Consider the following 18,562-nt stretch of genomic DNA (forward strand, 5'->3'; position numbering starts at 1 on the left):
TCGCGCTTCCTCAAATGTCCCTGCACTCCTAGGCTTGGCTCAGATTTGCAAGCCCCGGTGGCCTGCCGGACAGCGCAGGCGGACTACAACTCCCGGCGTGCCTCGCGAGGGGGCGGGGAGAGGGCGTGGCGTAGCACAGCCGCCCGCTCCAGCGGCCGGGCGGGGATCGGGCGGCGCCGAGCTGAGTTGGCGGGGGACTAGCTCCCGGATGTGGAGAAGCTGGGGAGAAGGCGTGGGAGGAAGATGGACTCGGTGGAGAAGGGGTCCGCCACCTCCGTCTCCAATCCACGGGGGCGGCCGTCCCGGGGCCGGCCGCCGAAGCTACAGCGAAACTCCCGCGGCGGCCAGGGCCGAGGTGTGGAGAAGCCCCCGCACCTGGCGGCCCTAATTCTGGCCCGGGGCGGCAGCAAAGGCATCCCCCTGAAGAACATTAAGCACCTGGCGGGGGTCCCGCTCATTGGCTGGGTCCTGCGTGCGGCCCTGGACTCGGGGGTCTTCCAGAGGTGCGCATGTGCGAGACTGGCGGCGCGGTCTGGGCTGGGGTTGGGAAAGGAGCTGGACTGCTGGAGGGGATTCCCGGGGCGTTGCTCCTGGAGGGCCAGATCGCTCCTGTGAGGGGCGTGCAGGATCCGGGTGTCGGGCCCAGGTAGAGAGCCCCGGGAGGAAGGGCTCTAGCGCCTTCCTTGTTCCGTATCTCCTAATAGCCATGACCTGAAACAGTTCCTGTCTCGTCCTTGAGAATGCCATCCGTATAAGGGTAGATTGATTACTCCTACCTAACGGTCACCCCTGCCCAGTGAACCTCACTAGCAAAAGCAAAGGAGACCCCCTTCCCCGTGTAACGTCTGTGTGAACTCGTTTTGACAGAGGCCCTTGAGTCTCCCCTGTTGCTCAGCCTCTGATAACTGCCTGGTGCTGATCGATTAGGGAGGCATCAGGTTCATGAATGGAGTCGGATGTCAGGGCTTCCTAGTTTTAAGCTCAGCTTGGAGATCCTTTTCTAACCCTTGAAAAATACTCCAGCTATCTGCCTGTGAGTCAGCACAATCTAGAAAGCTCCCTACATTTGTACAGATGTGAAAGACAGTGGTTTAAGGTGTACAGCTGGCTGTTTTATAGTATGCTTGTAAATGGTTTTATCATACCTCTTGAACTTTGCCCTGAGGATAGTTTAATTTGTGCGTCATGTAGAGACATTGCCATATGCCAAATTGGTCATGATTTGCAAGCTGATGTCATTCATCAAAGAAGAGAGATGAAAGTCTTTGCCAAGAATGAATTTACACGGTAGTAGCCGCAACTTAATTACACTTGAATTTGTTACTGTGAAAATTAAATTATTTTAATAATTTGCTGTCTTGGTCTTAAAGGAGATGCCTGCTTTTGAAGCATATTAATTTACCATAATTAATTACCCATATTACTAAGTGGGTGATTTTCATTTAACCAATTTTGTTTATAAGTGAGATACCAAAAAGTATAAATTTACTAATTCTCTTAATGTTTAACCCAAAGTAAGCACTGGGTGGAGCCACACAAATAGGAGCTGGAGCTCAGAAGATAACACTAATGTAATAGGAAGTGTGCTAAGGAGAGATAGGGAAGAACTCGAAGGTTTGGTTCAATTCAGTAAACATTTCCTGAGCCCTCGTTTCTGCCATACATGCAAGGGATTACCAAGATGAATGGAATATAATTCTTGTCCTTGTGAAGTGTGCAGACTTTTGGACATTTTTTACCTTTTTAGGAAAGGTACAAACTGAGAAGTATTAGGATAAGTAGGTATATCCAGACCATAGTTAGAGTAAAATTTACCATTTTAGTAGAGGTCAAAATCAAATTCACAGTAGATTGAGAACAAAATGTATCATTTACATGGATTGCATATGTCAGAACACCACTTTGAAAATGGTTTAACAAAAAAGGGTGAGTCTTGTTTCAGATACAAAAATAAATTCAAGTACAAAAAATGGTATTCATTTAGTAAATATTTATTGACTACCGATTATTTGACAGGCACTGTTCTGTGTCCTAAAGCAGGGGCCATAGCAGTAGCAGAAGAATCAGTCCCTATATAATTATGAAAAGTCTGGTTCTGCTGCCACCTTATGAAGCCAATTCCTGAAAAGACAAAGTGATGGAGGAAGGAAGAACTTAACTGGTAACAAGTTGGCAGGTGAAAGATGGAAGGCTGTCTCCCAAATTCCATCCTGCAAGGAATGCCATGGACAAATGCTTACATGGGTCTTCAAGGAAGTCTTAACTTTCACCATAGCTAAGTGAACTCTGGAATGGTCATTTGCAGTATTCAGTTTCAGTGTTGTCTATAGGTTGTCAGGCATTCATGGATCCTAAAAACCTAAAGAAAGATTACTGATCAGTGGGTCATATGACTGATAATGTTCTTTGATGTTTCCCTCATTCTTTTCAGGAAAGACTTAGTCTATTGGTTAATTATTTGGGGGAATAAGGCAAACAAATAGTGAAAATCAGACTTTCTAGAGCTAGGAGTGAGGTAGCACACTTATCAGTTTCATTTAGTTGCATGGAGCTTGTGTTACAATGAGGGATGAGCAATGTGCAGACATTAATAGGCAGTGGTCATCAATGATTTCAGTAAAAATAAAAGATAAGGGAATGGTTTGCTCTATCACCAGAATCCTCAATTTCTTTGTTTTGGATAGATTGCCCCTTCGTGATGTTAAGGTAGTTGTATTGACATTGCAAAACTATTCCCAAACCTGTGCACCTATCATGAACTCTATCATGGCTTCTAGCAGCTTAAGGCTTTGTCTCTAGGATGATTCCAGTCCCCCATAAAATGCCTGCTGGGAGGGTTTAATGCTGCCACTATATGCTGTTTATTCCAGGGAAAACTTGATAATTGGCTGATAGCCTTTGAACCCCCTCTTACAGAAGTTACTTTAGAAAGCCTTCAATTATAGAAACTTTCTCTGCCCTGTGAAATGTAATTCTACCACCCAAAACTGCACCCCTCCTCCTTGGTGAAATGCAGACATTCTGGGAGGTAACTCGGCCCTTCTCAGTCCCTGTGGGAAGACAAGGGCCTGACTTTGGTGAATTCCTTTCTTCAACTTGCACTATTGCCCCTTGTTATAAAAAAAGGAATCTGCTTCTTTACCAGATAAGCACCAATTAATAAATGCAGGTGGGTCTTTACATGGACTAATCCCCTTGAACAACTCTCAGCCCCTTTCACTTAGCACACTCCAGCCTTTGAAGAAGTCTCCAGGCTTTTATTTTCAGGGCATTTGAGTTCATTTCACCCAGGATTCTTTCTTCAATTAAAATAGTTACAGAGTACAACCTGCCCTTACTACTTTAACTGGTAACCAGCTTTGTTTAACCTTGACAGTATTTCTCAAATCTTTCCAGGTTTAAGTGTTATCAGAAAAAATTGCTCTTCCTCAAAGTTTTAGTAAAGTTCCTATTGGATCTTATTGGGTCCTCTGCTCATACTTGACCCAGTTAGCATCACAAGTAGAACATAGCATTTGTATTGGTGCAGTTCCCACTCTTGGGAAGCAATGGAATACCCACTGAAGAATATGGCAGGTTCAAGAGGAAAATTGGAGTACAGTTAGCAAAAGTGAGGGGAATCAGTTTTGGGAATTGAAACACGACAAAATAGCCATTATAGCATATTTTGGAAATTTGTTATGAAGCAATTGGAAAATATGTGTTTATTTGAAAGAGTGATTTTCCTATTTCCATTTATTAAAATATATTTGTACAAAATTCTATTAAAAATGACTTACCTGCCATTTTTTCTGTATCAATTTTACTTCATTCATCTAGACTACAGTATAAGCCCCTTGACCATAGGGATAACAATTTTTAATTTCCTTGAGCTACCTGCCATTTCTGTGTCCATACTAAGAATAGTGATTAGAAGAAATGAAACTGATTTTTCCCTTAACTAGCAAAATGAGTATATTTCTAACTGCCTTCTCTTAACTCACAATATCATGTAATAATGTGATTTTATTCTGTTCGGTTCTCATGGCTGCTTGCTAAGTGACTTTCTTTCTGGGGACCTGAAAATTTTAACTTGAATAGGAGGGACTCAGACTACTTCCGCCATGAAGGTTTGCTAATCTCCAAATAATCAAGTTTGTTTTCTCATACATAGCAACGTGGTTTATTTCTTCATGCCAGCACAATTGAGAGTGGTAAGATCATAGACCCTGGAGTCATTTTGTATTTGAATTCTAGCTTCCCCATATATTAACCATGTAATCTTCACCTCCATGCCTCAGTCTCTTCATCTGCAGTGGATTTAAATGACTACCTCATAGGTTTTCTGAGGAGAACAAGTGAGTTAATGTATGTATAGCCCTTAGATTAATACCTGGCCCATCGTATGTGATCTAACATTTACATTTTTCCCTTGTATTGGAGGTTTTTACAGTCTTTATCTCTTCCATGAACCACAGTTTCCTTGATTGTAAAATAGGAAATTAATAATGATCTTCAGAATTCTGGTGTTAACATTCTTTGAAGAGTTAATGGAAATATGGTTTTATTCTGTATTTCAACTTTCAGCAAACTTTTTCTATAAAGGGCCAGATAGTAAATATTTTAGGCTTTGCAGGCCAGATGGTCTCTGTTGCAGCTACTCAGCTCTGTGGTTTTATGTTGTGAAAGGAGGGCACATATACATAAATGAATGAGTGTGACTGTAATTCAATAAAATGTTACAAATTACAGCCTGAGGAGTGAGCCATGTTTGACCTGGGAAATCCCCTGAAGATTAGATGAAAAACTTGTCATGAGTAGGAACAGTCTTATTTGTCCTGGTATGCCTCATTATTTTAGGTCCTCAATTAAAGTGTTGATTTAATTTAATTGACTTACTATAACTACAGGAGGACTTTGGCACATACTTCCTGCCTCCAGTCCTTTCCTTTCGTCCTTCAACAAATATTTACCTTAGGAGGGAATTGAAGGAAATTGTAGCTATGTGATTTGTGTTTTTAGGGCTAGAAGACACCTTGAAGATTACTTTGTTCAAAACCATGATTGACTTAATTTCTATTGCCTGCTCAGAATCAAAGCTAAAAATACTAAATTTTTAGGATTGCTAAATTTGCATACTAACTAGGATAGTTAGCAGTCAAGAAAAATGATGAGAAAATTTTTCTTTTCATTTAGTTAAAAATTATTTGTAGAATTGACTTTTTAAGCACTTGATTTTCAACAGTGGTTCAGTAGTACGTAAATAGACCTCAGAACAAATTCATCTTTAAAATCTTGAATAACATATTGGTGAAAATAAACATTTTAGTTTCATTGCTAGGGTGTGGATTCATGACTCATGAAAGACCTATGCTGTGTTATTCCTAAAATGGCAGTTTACAATTTTAAATAACTGTCATCATTGATATTCCTGTTCAGCCTGTTTGATATAGTATGCCTTCATTCAGGGCTAAAACAATTGGCATTAGACTTTGACCCTTCCTTTACTTGCCTGTTGGCTCACTTGCTTCTTATTTTCCTTTCTGTGCATTTTGTCTGGTGCCCCTAAACCAAAGGAAATTTTTCTATTCAATAATTCCCCTTAGTATGGATGACATTTGTATTTTTAGGTGTGTATATGGATTGTTATTTTTATATATAGTGTCATTGTCTTATATAATACATACAAATTAGGCATTTGGACCTTTGAAGATCTGAAAGTAGAACTTCAGCTTTCTTTTCAACACATTTCAGTGTGAGGATTAAATGAGACAATGCAGATGTTACTTTATTACCAATCCAATGTTAGTATTTTCAATTACTGACATTTATTAAATGTTCTGTGGTAAATGGTTTAAGTTTAATCTTCATAACAACCATATGAATGAAATAAAAGAAAAAATACATATATTTTTAAAATATAAAGCCAAAGACTTTAAGTCATTGAAATATCTTGACATAATGTCAATAGTAAAACTTGTGGCTAAAGTAATAGTCACATTTTTCTTTCTGGCAATGGGACTCTGTGACAATCCAGAAAACAACTTCAGTACAGATTAGTTCATATCCTCCAAAATAGCATTTTGCTTTTTGTGTTTACCTTATAAAGTCTAAATAAACCTCTATGAAAGTTGTAATTAATAGTATTAAGTTAAACTCTCCTGAGCCAATCAAGCCAGTCTCCATAACCTGTTATTTTCAAAGGCTATACCTCATTTGATTCTGTGTTCAAACATCCACATACTTATTGTTCATTGTTGAAGAAGGAAAAAAAGTTGAATGTTCTGATTATTTTGGGCCTAAACTTGGGCCTATATGCTCTTCTAAGCTTGAAACTTTCAGCTTTATGATCTGGCTAAGCCAAGTTCATGTTTTTCTTAAGTATATTAAAATATGTGGTATTTCAAATTTGAATGAGGAATAAGAATCAGGATCTTCTTTTAATTCCTTTAGATTCAACCTCTAGTGGTTTATCAGCAATCTTGAAAGCATTTTTTTTTAAAGTTTTTTTCTAGTTTTATAAAATTGTCTCTAGGGCTACCTAAATAATGATCAATTATATCAGTAATAATATATAATACATAAAACAAATTGAGACATAAATGTTGGTATATTTATATAAAATTTTTTCAGATATAATCTACATGCAAAATACTTCTTTATATTTTATATTACTCTGAATTTTTAACATTATTCTAATGGTGCAAAAAATAATTCTAACAATGTGTAAATTGTATTCTGGGATTGCAGAGCTCCTTTTTTATTGTTGGTGATTTCTTTTTGTTGACATGACTATTTAATTTTTTTTTTTTTTAATATCTGAACAGTGTGTGGGTTTCAACAGACCATGATGAAATTGAGAATGTGGCCAAACAATTTGGTGCACAAGTTCACCGAAGAAGTTCTGAAGCTTCAAAAGACAGTGCTACCTCACTAGATGCCATCATAGAATTTCTTAATTACCACAATGGTATGAGTTTGAGTACTAATCTATTCAAAATTTTATTTAATTTCTAACTTTATCATTTCACAAGACTTGTTTTAACATTTGTACTGAAGATCTTAGTATGCTTGCTTGCCAGAGACTTTATTTTGATGTCCTTTTCATTTCTTTTGACTTCTTAAGAGGTTGACATCATAGGAAATATTCAAGCTACTTCTCCATGTTTACATCCTACTGACCTTCAGAAAGTTGCAGAAATGATTCGAGAGGAAGGGTATGATTCTGTTTTCTCTGTTGTGAGACGGCATCAGTTTCGATGGAGCGAAATTCAGAAAGGAGGTAATCTGTTATCAGTTTTATTTTAGCTTATTTTTCTGAGAATCAGTTTTTATATATAAATATTCTTTAGGATTGAGGAGAGTAAAAAAGGGAACAATAAGAATATTGGATTTATAACAACAGGCAATGACATAATTGGTTCTAAATCTTGTTGTTGAATCAATTTAATTCTTTGTTTTGATCTTTATGATTAGACCTTCTAAACCTCTATGCCATTTGCCTTTTTGAGGCAGATGTCAGTTTTGTATCTCAAATACATTTTAGATAAACAGCATAAAAACATATGCAAATAGAAAGCATCTGTCAAAAGAGTTCTAGAGAACCTCAAGAATAAAATTTCCCAAATTTGTAACTCCATATATGAGAAGGGTTTAATAGGACCTTAATTTCTAGTCAGATAAATTAACAAAATATTTAATAAAAAACAGTCACTAACAAACAGGTAAATGTAGCATGCTTGGGGAATAGCAATGTGATTTCTCTTAGGTGTACTAACATTTGCTGACTTTCAAAAGCTAACCTGTCTCTAACATAATGTATGTCTTAAAAATAACATAGTAAAGAAGATGCAGTGAAACTGTAAAAGGTACAAAAAATCATAATCAGGAGGATACAGATAGACTAAAAATAATGGTTTTTCAATCTCAAAATATGAATGTTATCAAAACAATATATCAATGAATGTATTTACTGATTTCATTCAGTAAATATTATTTTCTCTGTGCCAGATTCTTTTAGGCTGGATGGATAAAAATCTAAACACTTATTCACAAATAAAATCTAGGAAGGAGCTATTAAATCATAAAAAAAACCAAATTTTTCAGTCAAATCAAGAAAACTCAAATTCAGATTGGATTTTGAAGTTTATACTATATTAAAGTTAAACCCAAGAAATAGCTAGATTCAATAGGTGACAATTTCATAAGATCCATAAATATTTCTTAAGAAAATCAGGAATGTTTGAAGAAATGTCTTTGAACATTGAGAGGGCATGGTAGGGACACTATCTTTGTCTTTTCATATGATATATTTATTGAAGCCACTATGAAACAGAATGCTGATAATGATTCTGAGCCAGATCAGCATTTCTTAATGATTCTTTTGTGTTCTTTGTTTATACAGTCATTACTGCTAAAAGTCCTAGTAGTTTAATCAATACTTTAAACATTATTCCATTTTATTTTTTATAATATTTTATATTCTTTTTTTAGTGGTTACTCTAGATCTGCACTATCTGGTAGCCACTAGTACTGTTAATGCTTGAAATGTTAACAGTGCCAAACTGAGGTGAGCCCTAAGTATAAAATACATATTGCATTTCTAGATTTAGTATGAAAGTGTTACAATATCTCAATAATTTTTATATTTATTACATGTTGGAATTGTAATATTTCAGATACATTGGACTAACTAAAATGTACTAGATTTTTTGTTTGTTATGTTGCTGGGAATAGAACCCAGGGCCTTGTGCATTCTAGGCAAATAATCTACTAAGCCACACACTCAACCCAGTAAAATGTATTATTAAAATTAATTTAATTTGTTTCTTTTTATTTCTTTAAAACGTAGCCAGTATAAATTTTTAAATTACATTTGCAACTCACATTGTATTTCTAATGGACAGCAGTGCTCTAGAGATTATACTTCATGTCCTTCTTACAGTCTACCCTGAACTAGTATTTTAAAACTTCATCAATAATTGAAAACCTCATACCAGTATAGTTCTATTTATGCCCTTCCTTTTGTACTTTTATTGAAGCAATCTATTTCAACATATATTTTAATGCTATAATACATTGTTGGTGTATTTTAACAATTAAGTCTTTTTAAAATTGTTAATAGTCATTTATCTTTCACCTGCATATTTATACTTTACTGTTATTTTTTATTTCTTTCTTATATTTGCTCTCATCACATATTGTGTAACTTGGTGACAAATTCAGCTTTTATTTATCTAAAACTGTAATTTGCCTTTAAGGATATTTCTGTTAAGTATGAAATTTGGTTGACTTTTTTTCTTTCAGTATTTTAAGCTTGCATTTCTATGATGTTATTCTTCTGAAGATTCACTTTTAAGATATTCCATTATCTTCTGCCTTCTATTTTTTTTTTAAATAATAAATCAGGCATCATTCTGTTGTTTCTCTGTAATATGTCTTTTTTTCCTTGGACTGCTATTAAAAATTTCTCTTTTTTATTTAGTTTTCTACACTTTGACTCTGTTTTCTGTGGTCATAGTTTTCTTTGGCACTCTGAACCTCTTGAATCTATAGGTTGATATCTGTTATCAGCATTCAAAAATTCTCAGCTGTTATATCTCCAGATTTTTTTTTTCTGTGACATTTTCTTTCCAGAACTCCAGTTTAAGTAGATTTTAAGCAATTTTATTGTGTATACAATTCTCTTAGTCAGTTCTGTACTGTTTACTTATCTGTGCTTAATTTCAAGCAATTTCTAATGACTTTAAGTATTTGAGTTTATTGATCATTTCTTTTGACCTGTCTGGTACATTACAAATTTTATCCAGTGAATTATTTCAGACACTGCTTTTATTTTCTTTTTCTTTCTCTTTCTTTCTTTCTTCCTAGGAATTCTATTCCCTTTTGAAATTTTCTACCTTTTTATGCATTTTTTATCTTCTCTAATTTCTTTAACCATATTTATAATAGTTATTTAGAAAACCTAGATTGTAAATTCTAGCATCTGGGTCATTTATAGATCTGTTTCTATGACTGTTTTTCTCTTGATTGTGAATAATGTATTTCTGCTTCTTCATATGCCTCATGTCATATGCCTGACATAAGAGACTATAGTATTTTTTTTCTCCAGAGAGGACATACACTTTCTTCTATCAGATAGTAGAAGATAATAACTTCAATTCCTATATAAGTTGGGCTATATTGAGACTATGATTTCAATTTACCTCCTAGTGCAGATCCCTTATCAGAAGACATATTTTCAAAGTATTTTTGACATCTACCTACCCACCCTTGCCAATAGGACTCTGGAATCTAAGCACCAAAGTACTTTAAGGATCTTACCCTGTCTTCCAGCCCATTCCAGCTTCCCATACCACAGCACCCTCAGCAAAAATTTTGTAGAGGGAGTCATTGGGTGGGCTAGCTCTATGTTTAGGATTCCCAAACATGGGACTTAGATTTGGATGACAATTTGCTACCAATTTTACAGGGCCATTAAAAATTCTTCTAATTTTTCCTTACCCTAGTAAAAGCCATCTTCCATTTGCTTGCTTGATCTTTTTCTCACCTTGTCCTTATACTCAGCAAATAACCCTGTGAAGAAAGCAGCCATGGATCCTAAGACTTGTCGCTCTCTTTCACTAAGGGCATATAAAGTTGTGCTACCTATAGCAATTAAAAATATATTTGCTGAGTTTTTTTCCTAAATTATATCAAACACAGGGATAGAATGGAATAGAAGTTGGTTCAGGTAGTGAAGTAAATAGAGGTTACTACTAGAAACTTTACACACAGAAGTGATAGCCAAAAGAAAGATGCTGAAGAATCAGCATCTATTAAACACATACACACACATACACACAGGTTTATACCCTTACACATCCATACATAAAAATTAGGGGAAAATTCACTGAGAAGGTAAGGGAATCTCTATATACCAATACCAAAGGTTTCATTTTTTATAATGTGTTATCGTCATTAACGTTGATATCGCTGAGCCTTCATTATCACATGTAATAATAAATAGGTATTACTATATTTCATATAGTTTTAACTACTAATAAAATGTATAATATATAAATATTTCCATTAATATAAAGGTTTCAGTAAGTTAATGGGAAAATCCAGTTTTCCAAATAATTCTGTTGTTAATAACACATACATTGTATTCTACAGATGCAAATGATAAGAAATAAATTAAAGGGCTCAAATACTGAATGTGGTATTTTATGATAAGCTTGGTTCTTTTAAAGCTACTTTCAGACTGCTTTGATGTCTTCCCAGTGTTAGGTTTGTATAAATGTCTTAAACCTTAATTATTCCAAAATCCTTTGTAAAATATTTTTCAATTACTATGAGAAAGCAAAGATGTAGCATCAAAATTATTGGAGATTTTGTTGCTTTAAAGAAGTTATTTTAGTTATTATCTAAAGAAAAATTATATAATTTGACTCATTTAAAAAAAATTTTTTAAGTTACTAAATGAACACTTTCTGTATCCAAAGCAATGAGGACTGACTATAGCTTTTTACTTTTAGTTCGTGAAGTGACTGAGCCTCTGAATTTGAATCCAGCTAAACGGCCTCGTCGACAAGACTGGGATGGAGAGTTATATGAAAATGGCTCATTTTATTTTGCTAAAAGACATTTGATAGAGATGGGTTACTTACAGGTTTGTACATTGATTTTACAAAGTCCTTTCAAACCCTTTCATATGAATACATTGAATTCCAGGGAAGAAGCCTGGTTTGGTTGCTAAAGGAAAATAGCAACCCCCAAAGGAAAGGCAATAGCTGACAAGATTTATCATTTACAGCATTTATTCTGCAGGCTTTCCCCCAAAGTGATCTTTGGAGTGTACTTAGTAAATATAAAAGGAATTCTGTTCCAACTATAACATTAAGATAAAAAATTAATCAAGTATTGAATGTTTACTTGTGTCCTGGTTTTCACATTATTCCATTCAGAATTATTTGTAATCCATGTTTATGTTACAGTTAGACTGTGGCTATACAGTTAAATAATTTCTATTACCTTAAAAAGATAAAATAACCAATATAGTAGATGTGAAAGTAGACTAGTTCGGAAGTCAGGCACACCAATTCTGATGCTCTTAACCTTGAATATATATCATTTTATCTGAACTGCTTCATTGTTTTTATTTTAAAACATTGGGATGGAATGTCTGTCTCATTTTAGGTCCTACATGGTTGTATCATATATTTGTAAATTGGTTAATTTTCGCTATAGCTGTTATTTATTCACCACTTAAATATACCAGTAGCTATATGAAGCATTGTACTTGGTAATCTTATATAATCTGCACAGAACTGAATGAAGTGAATATTTCTATCCCAGTTTTACATAGAAGGAAACTGCAGCTCTGAAAAGTGTGAATTAACTCAAGGCAGAGATATTCAGTGGGACTGTCAGGCTAAATCTAGGTCCTTATGTTACTCAAAAAATAGCATTAAAAAGAAAGAGGGGACTGAGAGTAAAGCACATAGGTGAGGCTCTGGTCTCAATCCCTAGCACCAATAAAAAGAAGAACAGAAATAAAAAATAAAAGCCTCATCCTCTACAGTAAAAATTCTAATATGAAGAAAAGAGGGAAAAGTATTTTTTCCAATCTCTGAATACTACATAGGCAAAAATAAACCAACTGTACAGTTTAAGTTCAAGATGAAAATTAGATTTGATACCATCTTCCATAAACTCTTTTCTAAGGAGGAATTTGACAATCTAACCCTTTTCAAAAGTGTGGAGGAAAATGATGTTTCTCATTGTAACAAGATTCATAAAGAGACTAACAATTCTGAAAAAAATGAAATTTTCCAGTAATTGATCTGCTCATTCAGATAATTACTATTAGAGAAAGAGAAAGGCTCTCTTACTCCCATGCCTCAGAGTCTGCCCCTGCCTTGACCCACATGTAACCTGGAAAACTGTTGTCCACTCTCCTCTGTGATTGAGTCACCCAAGACAGTTTTATACAACAGATGGTACTGTTATTCTCTCTGTCCTGCCCCTTACTTGCAAGTTGGAACAGAAATTCTGAAAACATTTATGTTGCTTTTGAATCATGATGGAAGAGACTTCCAGAAAAAAGGGGGAATATTATTAAGGGATTTTATAGAAAATCCCTATGGAAGAATACTGAGGAATGGCAAAATTTCTTTTTTTTTATCTTAAAATAGAAATATATTTAAAGAAAAATGGGTACTTGCATATTACAGGTTATTTGTTTTGTATGAGCTTTGCTTTCTAGAAAAAAGTAATTTGTGGTATTTATTTTACTGGGTTATTTCTTTTTCTCAGTACTATAGAAATGAATCCATTGTTCTGTATTTTTATAGCTTTATGTAAATGAATATTTTTAAATGTACTCATAACATTTGTACTGTCTTTAGGGTGGAAAAATGGCATACTATGAAATGCGCGCCGAACATAGTGTCGATATAGATGTGGATATTGATTGGCCTATTGCAGAGCAAAGAGTATTAAGGTAATAACCTTTGCACTAGAGCCTAAAATTATTTTTAGTTGATAATGTTTAATTGTGCTTCTAGACATTAACTTCTGATATTCCAAACATCTTAGGGTCTCTGTAATTAGTTTGCTCATGTGGGAAAGATATATGCATAAAATGTGCTTTAGATGACATGTTCAGTAAACTTAGAAACACATAATCTGGTTAGACCACACTGTTTATAGTTCTTGCACTGTAAGTCAAACTGTATACATAAAGTAAATTTGAAGAGTGATACTTGAATAATTAAATAGAGCATGAGGTATTCAGTTACTGGTACTGGCCAGATGAGAAGGAGTGATTAGTACTGCACTTATACTCATAGGTCTATTTTGGTTTCTTTTAGATTTGGCTATTTTGGCAAAGAGAAGCTTAAGGAGATAAAACTTTTGGTTTGCAATATTGATGGATGTCTCACCAATGGCCACATTTATGTATCAGGAGATCAAAAAGAAATAATATCTTATGATGTAAAAGATGCTATTGGGATAAATTTATTAAAGAAAAGTGGTATTGAGGTATGTGCTCCCTGAATGTAGCAGTATTTTATAAGATTTTGATTCAGGGTTAAAGAATATGCAAGGAATTACGAGATTTAAATTTTTAGTATTAACTATTAAAATACCTGAAATTCAGCCTTCACATGCCTAGAAAATTATCACACTATTTTTGGATGAGTAAAATTAAGATTTTTTAATAAGCAAATAATATTTCTTAATTTTTCAGTAAGTGTAAATATACTGCTTCTAATAGGTGCTATGTAGTAATTCCCACAGGATCTTGGAACAAGAAAGATTTCCTAACTAGTGTTGGCATTTAGATAAGGGAAAATATCTTATAGATTTTTAAAATGTAGCATATTCTTTTTTTTTTTTTAGCAGGATTTTAGGCACCTTTATTTTTGGTCTCTGAAATTCATTACATCAAGGAAGTGAACTCCTCCCCAAGTCCCCACCATCCTCCAAGCCAGCAACCTGTCATTTCTACTGTCCTCAAGGAGCCCTGAACACACCCTGCACACAGGCTGTAGCTGACCCTGTCTGGACAGCACACATCCCGTCTACCCCGCAGAACCTGCTGCTGGCCCCTCCCAGGAGCCTAGTGAATTATACTTGGCATTCAAAAGTGAAACAAATTCTTTTGAATGAAATTTTTTATTAGAAATAACTTTTTAGATTTTTTAAAACAAAGACCAAGTATAATTCACTAGAATTCTTTAAATATGTGTTACTAAGCAGCACAAGAGAGATTATGTACTTTCTTCTTAATAAACTGAAGGACAGGAAAATCTTATATTAGTATCAGTGTATGTTGTATTTTGTACCTGTGGAAGAATCCTCTACACTGTATGATTTTACTGTAATTGGTCCTTCAGTAGGTCAAAAGACTGCTCATCTGTGACAGATATTTACAAGACCTTATTTTAACAGAAAGATTTCTGTTTCTTTTCTGATTTTTTATAAACATTTTGTTTGTTTGGGTGTATTTTGGGTTTTGTTTATTTCAGGTGAGACTCATCTCAGAAAGGGCCTGTTCCAAGCAGACACTGTCTTCCTTAAAGCTGGACTGCAAAATGGAAGTCAGTGTATCAGACAAGCTGGCAGTTGTAGATGAGTGGAGAAAAGAAATGGGCCTGTGCTGGAAAGAAGTGGCATATCTTGGTGGGTGTCTTTTATACGACCTTAGTGAAATGGTCCAGAATTTATTTATTTATTTTTCATGAAAGAGAATAATAGGAAAGAAAATTCCCCAGGTTCCTTTGATTATAGGGAAATAGCACCTCTCTTTGACTTCTCACCAAAGTGTTAAATTGGGCCAGCCTCAGCAACTTAGTGAGACCCCCCTCTTAAAATACAAAGGGCTGGGAATGTAGCTCCATGGTAAAACGTCCTGGGTTTGATGCAAAATACCAACACCTTTTTATTTTTATTTGTTAATTAGAGATTTATAGTTATACATAGCCAACACTTTCAGAAGTAAAATTTCTTTACAAAGCTTAAAGACTGGATTATGCAAAGAAATACTGACTTTATTTTTCATCATCTTTCAGTGAAAACAGCTCAAATTTCAATATATTTAATAATAAAAGAAAAATATTTCAGTAAATATAGAACAAAGTTAAAAAACAAAAATTTTTAATCAGAATTTTGTTAGTAGTGTTTTGTGCAAAATATAGTAATATTTAAACTCAGAATAGTGAATCTAAAGTACCTGGAGTTTGTCAAGTTTATCTTACCCCAAAAGCAGTGTTGGAGTAGAGAAGATAGAAGAAGCAAAAGTGGAAGAGAAAGGATGCAGTCATGTCAGTATGATTTAGTATTTGAGTCTTTAAAAATGCTAATTTTTCAACATAAATGCATGCAAGTCAAAAGAACTATTATAGATTAAAAGAGACTAAAGATACAGATTAACAAAATGCATTATGTGGGCCTTGACTCCTGATTTTAAAAAGTGAACCATAAAAAGGCAATTTTGAGACAATTGGAGATATTTGAACATGGTTATGAGATGATATTAAGGAATTATTGTTAATTTTCATGAGCTTGCTATTATGTCACATAATATATTTAGCTATAAGAGATAACTGCTAAAGAGTTTTTGGATAAAATATTTCTTGGAATACCTTCCTTTTCCTCTGCCCAAGGAAACTAGGAAGAGGAAATAGACAAAAATTGATAAGTGATTCCAAAGCACTGATAATCATTCAGTATGACCTTATATTTCTTATATATGTTTGAAATTTTTCTTCATAAATGTTGAAATAATTTGTCATATGCAGAATTTCTAATAATTATGTTTATGGCAAGTGTAATGAATACCCAATCTCTCCCTCTCCCTGATAAGGGTTTCTTTTTAATTGCTTATAGTAAACATGAGACCTGTTTACACTTTAAAATATGTGTTCTGTCTAATCTTTATGTAATTCCTTAGGTCTTAACTAAAGTTACCAGTTGTTTCTTGTTGTTTGCATTATTTAGCTGGAATATCCTATGTCTCGTTAAATGTTCAATCAGTATTTATTTTACTTGATAGGAAATGAAGTGTCGGATGAAGAGTGCTTGAAGAGAGTGGGCCTAAGTGGTGTTCCTGCTGATGCCTGTTCTTCGGCCCAGAAGGCTGTTGGGTATATTTGCAAATGTAATGGTGGCCGAGGTGCCATCCGAGAGTTTGCAGAGCACATTTTCCTACTGATGGAAAAGGTTAATAATTCATGCCAAAAATAGAAATTATTGTGATATTGGAAAGAAAGAATACAGCCTTCTTCAACCACTTTGCTTTTATTTTTGATTAAGTACAATTCCTAGGTATAATGTTGCAGACAGAGGGTGTGGTTTGATTTGTGATATATCTTAATATCTTTTAAAAAAGCAAAGTTGTCTTATATTATCATTCCAAAACCTATGAAATAATTGTGCTCTACTTTCTCTTTACGCAAAATAATTATTTAGAAATTGTTCATAGTCTTTCCTAGATTTTTAGTAAATACAAGTAAGAAATCATCAAAATTGATTTTGTATTGTACCCTGTAAAACAGTGATTTGTGTGCTTTCAATGATGCTGGGATTTTATTTATTTAGAGACTGTGTCTGGCAAGAATGCCCTTCTGTTAATTAATAAAATTACATTTCACAAACTTGATGAAAACTGCCTTATTGTTACGAGACATTTATTTCCTCTTACCATAGTGTGCAGTCTTACTGAGAAACAGGCTACCTGGATGTCAAGTGTAAAACATCTGATTTTATTTTATATATATATATATAGTAGCATGTATATGTAAATATAAATACCTGAATAAATTCATATATCATGAAGGTGTTATATTGATTTGAAGAAGGCAAGATTAAATCATTAGCAGTTACCTTTGAGGTCATGGTAATTTTGTGTACTATATTTGGCTATCACAATTTTATGGCCAACACAGATTGTTCCTACCTGATTGGATTCCAAGTACAGGGCATCAGTACAGGCATAAATACTGTTTCCTGTGGAACATTTGTATCTCTTTCTACCAAAAGAAGAATTCCTTTTAAACTTGACAAGATGCAAGATGCAAGCCATTCATGCCAAGCTTTACAGGAAGTTGCTTTCCTTTGTCAGGACTTGGATTTAGACAATTGAGGGTCTATCCTTAAAGACAGACAGAAGTTAGAGGAAAAAAGGACCATATCCTACCTTAATTTCCTTTACATCCTGTCCTGGTTTTACTCATGTTTCTGATTTTCCCACTGCTGAGTTTTATTTTTTTCTGTATCCTTAAAATTTACCCCAAAGGTTCTCACCCCAGTTCTTATTCGTCCCCAAAGATCACATCTGTGTTCAAGGTTTGGGCTGTAACTTCCATGCAGATAGCTCTCAGATTTTAATATTCTGTTGTAACTCCTGGTTGCATCTCAAAACTGCATATTACAAGCCAGACCCCTTGGACTTTTAAGATTTCTGATTTCATCATTATTGAGATGTTTCTTTCTTTCATTCTTCTTCTTTTTTTTTTGGAGTGGGGATTGAACCCAGAGATGCTTAACCACTGAGCTACATTCCCAGTCCTTTTTATTTTTTATTTTGATACAGAATCTCACTAAGTTGCTTAGGACCTCAGTAAATTGCTGAAGCTGGCTTGAACTTGGATCCTCCTGCCTCAGCCTTTCTGAGCCCCTGGAATTACAGGCATGGGCCAGCATGCCCAGCCTCTTTTTATCTCTTCAAATACCAAATCTTGAGTTTGACACTACTAGCCCTGTGGCCTTTCAGTTTATCCATTATTTTGTTGAGTTAATTGTTCACATTTGCTGTTACCCTTTAGTCACTTAAAAATATTTTTACTGACTCCATACTGACCACAGAATAAAACAGTTTTATACAGATCTAACATTAGTCTGGCACTAACTAATATTTATAACCATAGTTACTACTGATTGTGGGTCCCTCCACTCCAGTCAAGCTTTTCAGTGTAATTCTCTAACAATGGCATATTGGCTTATTTTTCTCAAGTCCTACCTTTATTATCATGAACCACACATTTCTGAAAAACCTCCTGCCAAAATAGTTCTCCAAGTAATTATTGTGTATTAG

At 34.6% G+C, this 18,562-nt stretch overlaps 1 protein-coding gene across 1 annotated transcript; it reads left to right on the top strand.

Moving 5' to 3' along the window:
- Positions 1–144: 144 nt before the first annotated feature.
- CMAS (cytidine monophosphate N-acetylneuraminic acid synthetase) lies at positions 145–17,138 on the top strand. The gene is made up of 8 exons (XM_079141509.1): positions 145–503; positions 6,807–6,949; positions 7,106–7,261; positions 11,499–11,632; positions 13,371–13,465; positions 13,836–14,007; positions 14,997–15,150; positions 16,523–17,138. The coding sequence occupies exons 1-8, from the start codon at positions 244–246 to the stop codon at positions 16,711–16,713; spliced, it is 1,305 nt and encodes a 434-aa protein (XP_078997635.1). The 5' UTR covers positions 145–243; the 3' UTR covers positions 16,714–17,138.
- The last annotated feature ends 1,424 nt before the right edge of the window (positions 17,139–18,562 follow it).

This window comes from Sciurus vulgaris (assembly GCF_902686455.1).
Source record: "Sciurus vulgaris genome assembly, chromosome: 5".
In the NCBI taxonomy this organism is placed as follows: domain Eukaryota; kingdom Metazoa; phylum Chordata; class Mammalia; order Rodentia; family Sciuridae; genus Sciurus; species Sciurus vulgaris.

Bases quoted from the DNA above. Each gene is read 5' to 3' on its own strand.
- CMAS (XM_079141509.1), top strand. From the start codon at position 244: ATGGACTCGGTGGAGAAGGGGTCCGCCACCTCCGTCTCCAATCCACGG. The intron at 11,633-13,370 runs GTTTGTACATTG...TACTGTCTTTAG, and splicing joins TAGAGATGGGTTACTTACAG to GGTGGAAAAATGGCATACTA. The intron at 15,151-16,522 runs GTGGGTGTCTTT...TTTACTTGATAG, and splicing joins GAAAGAAGTGGCATATCTTG to GAAATGAAGTGTCGGATGAA.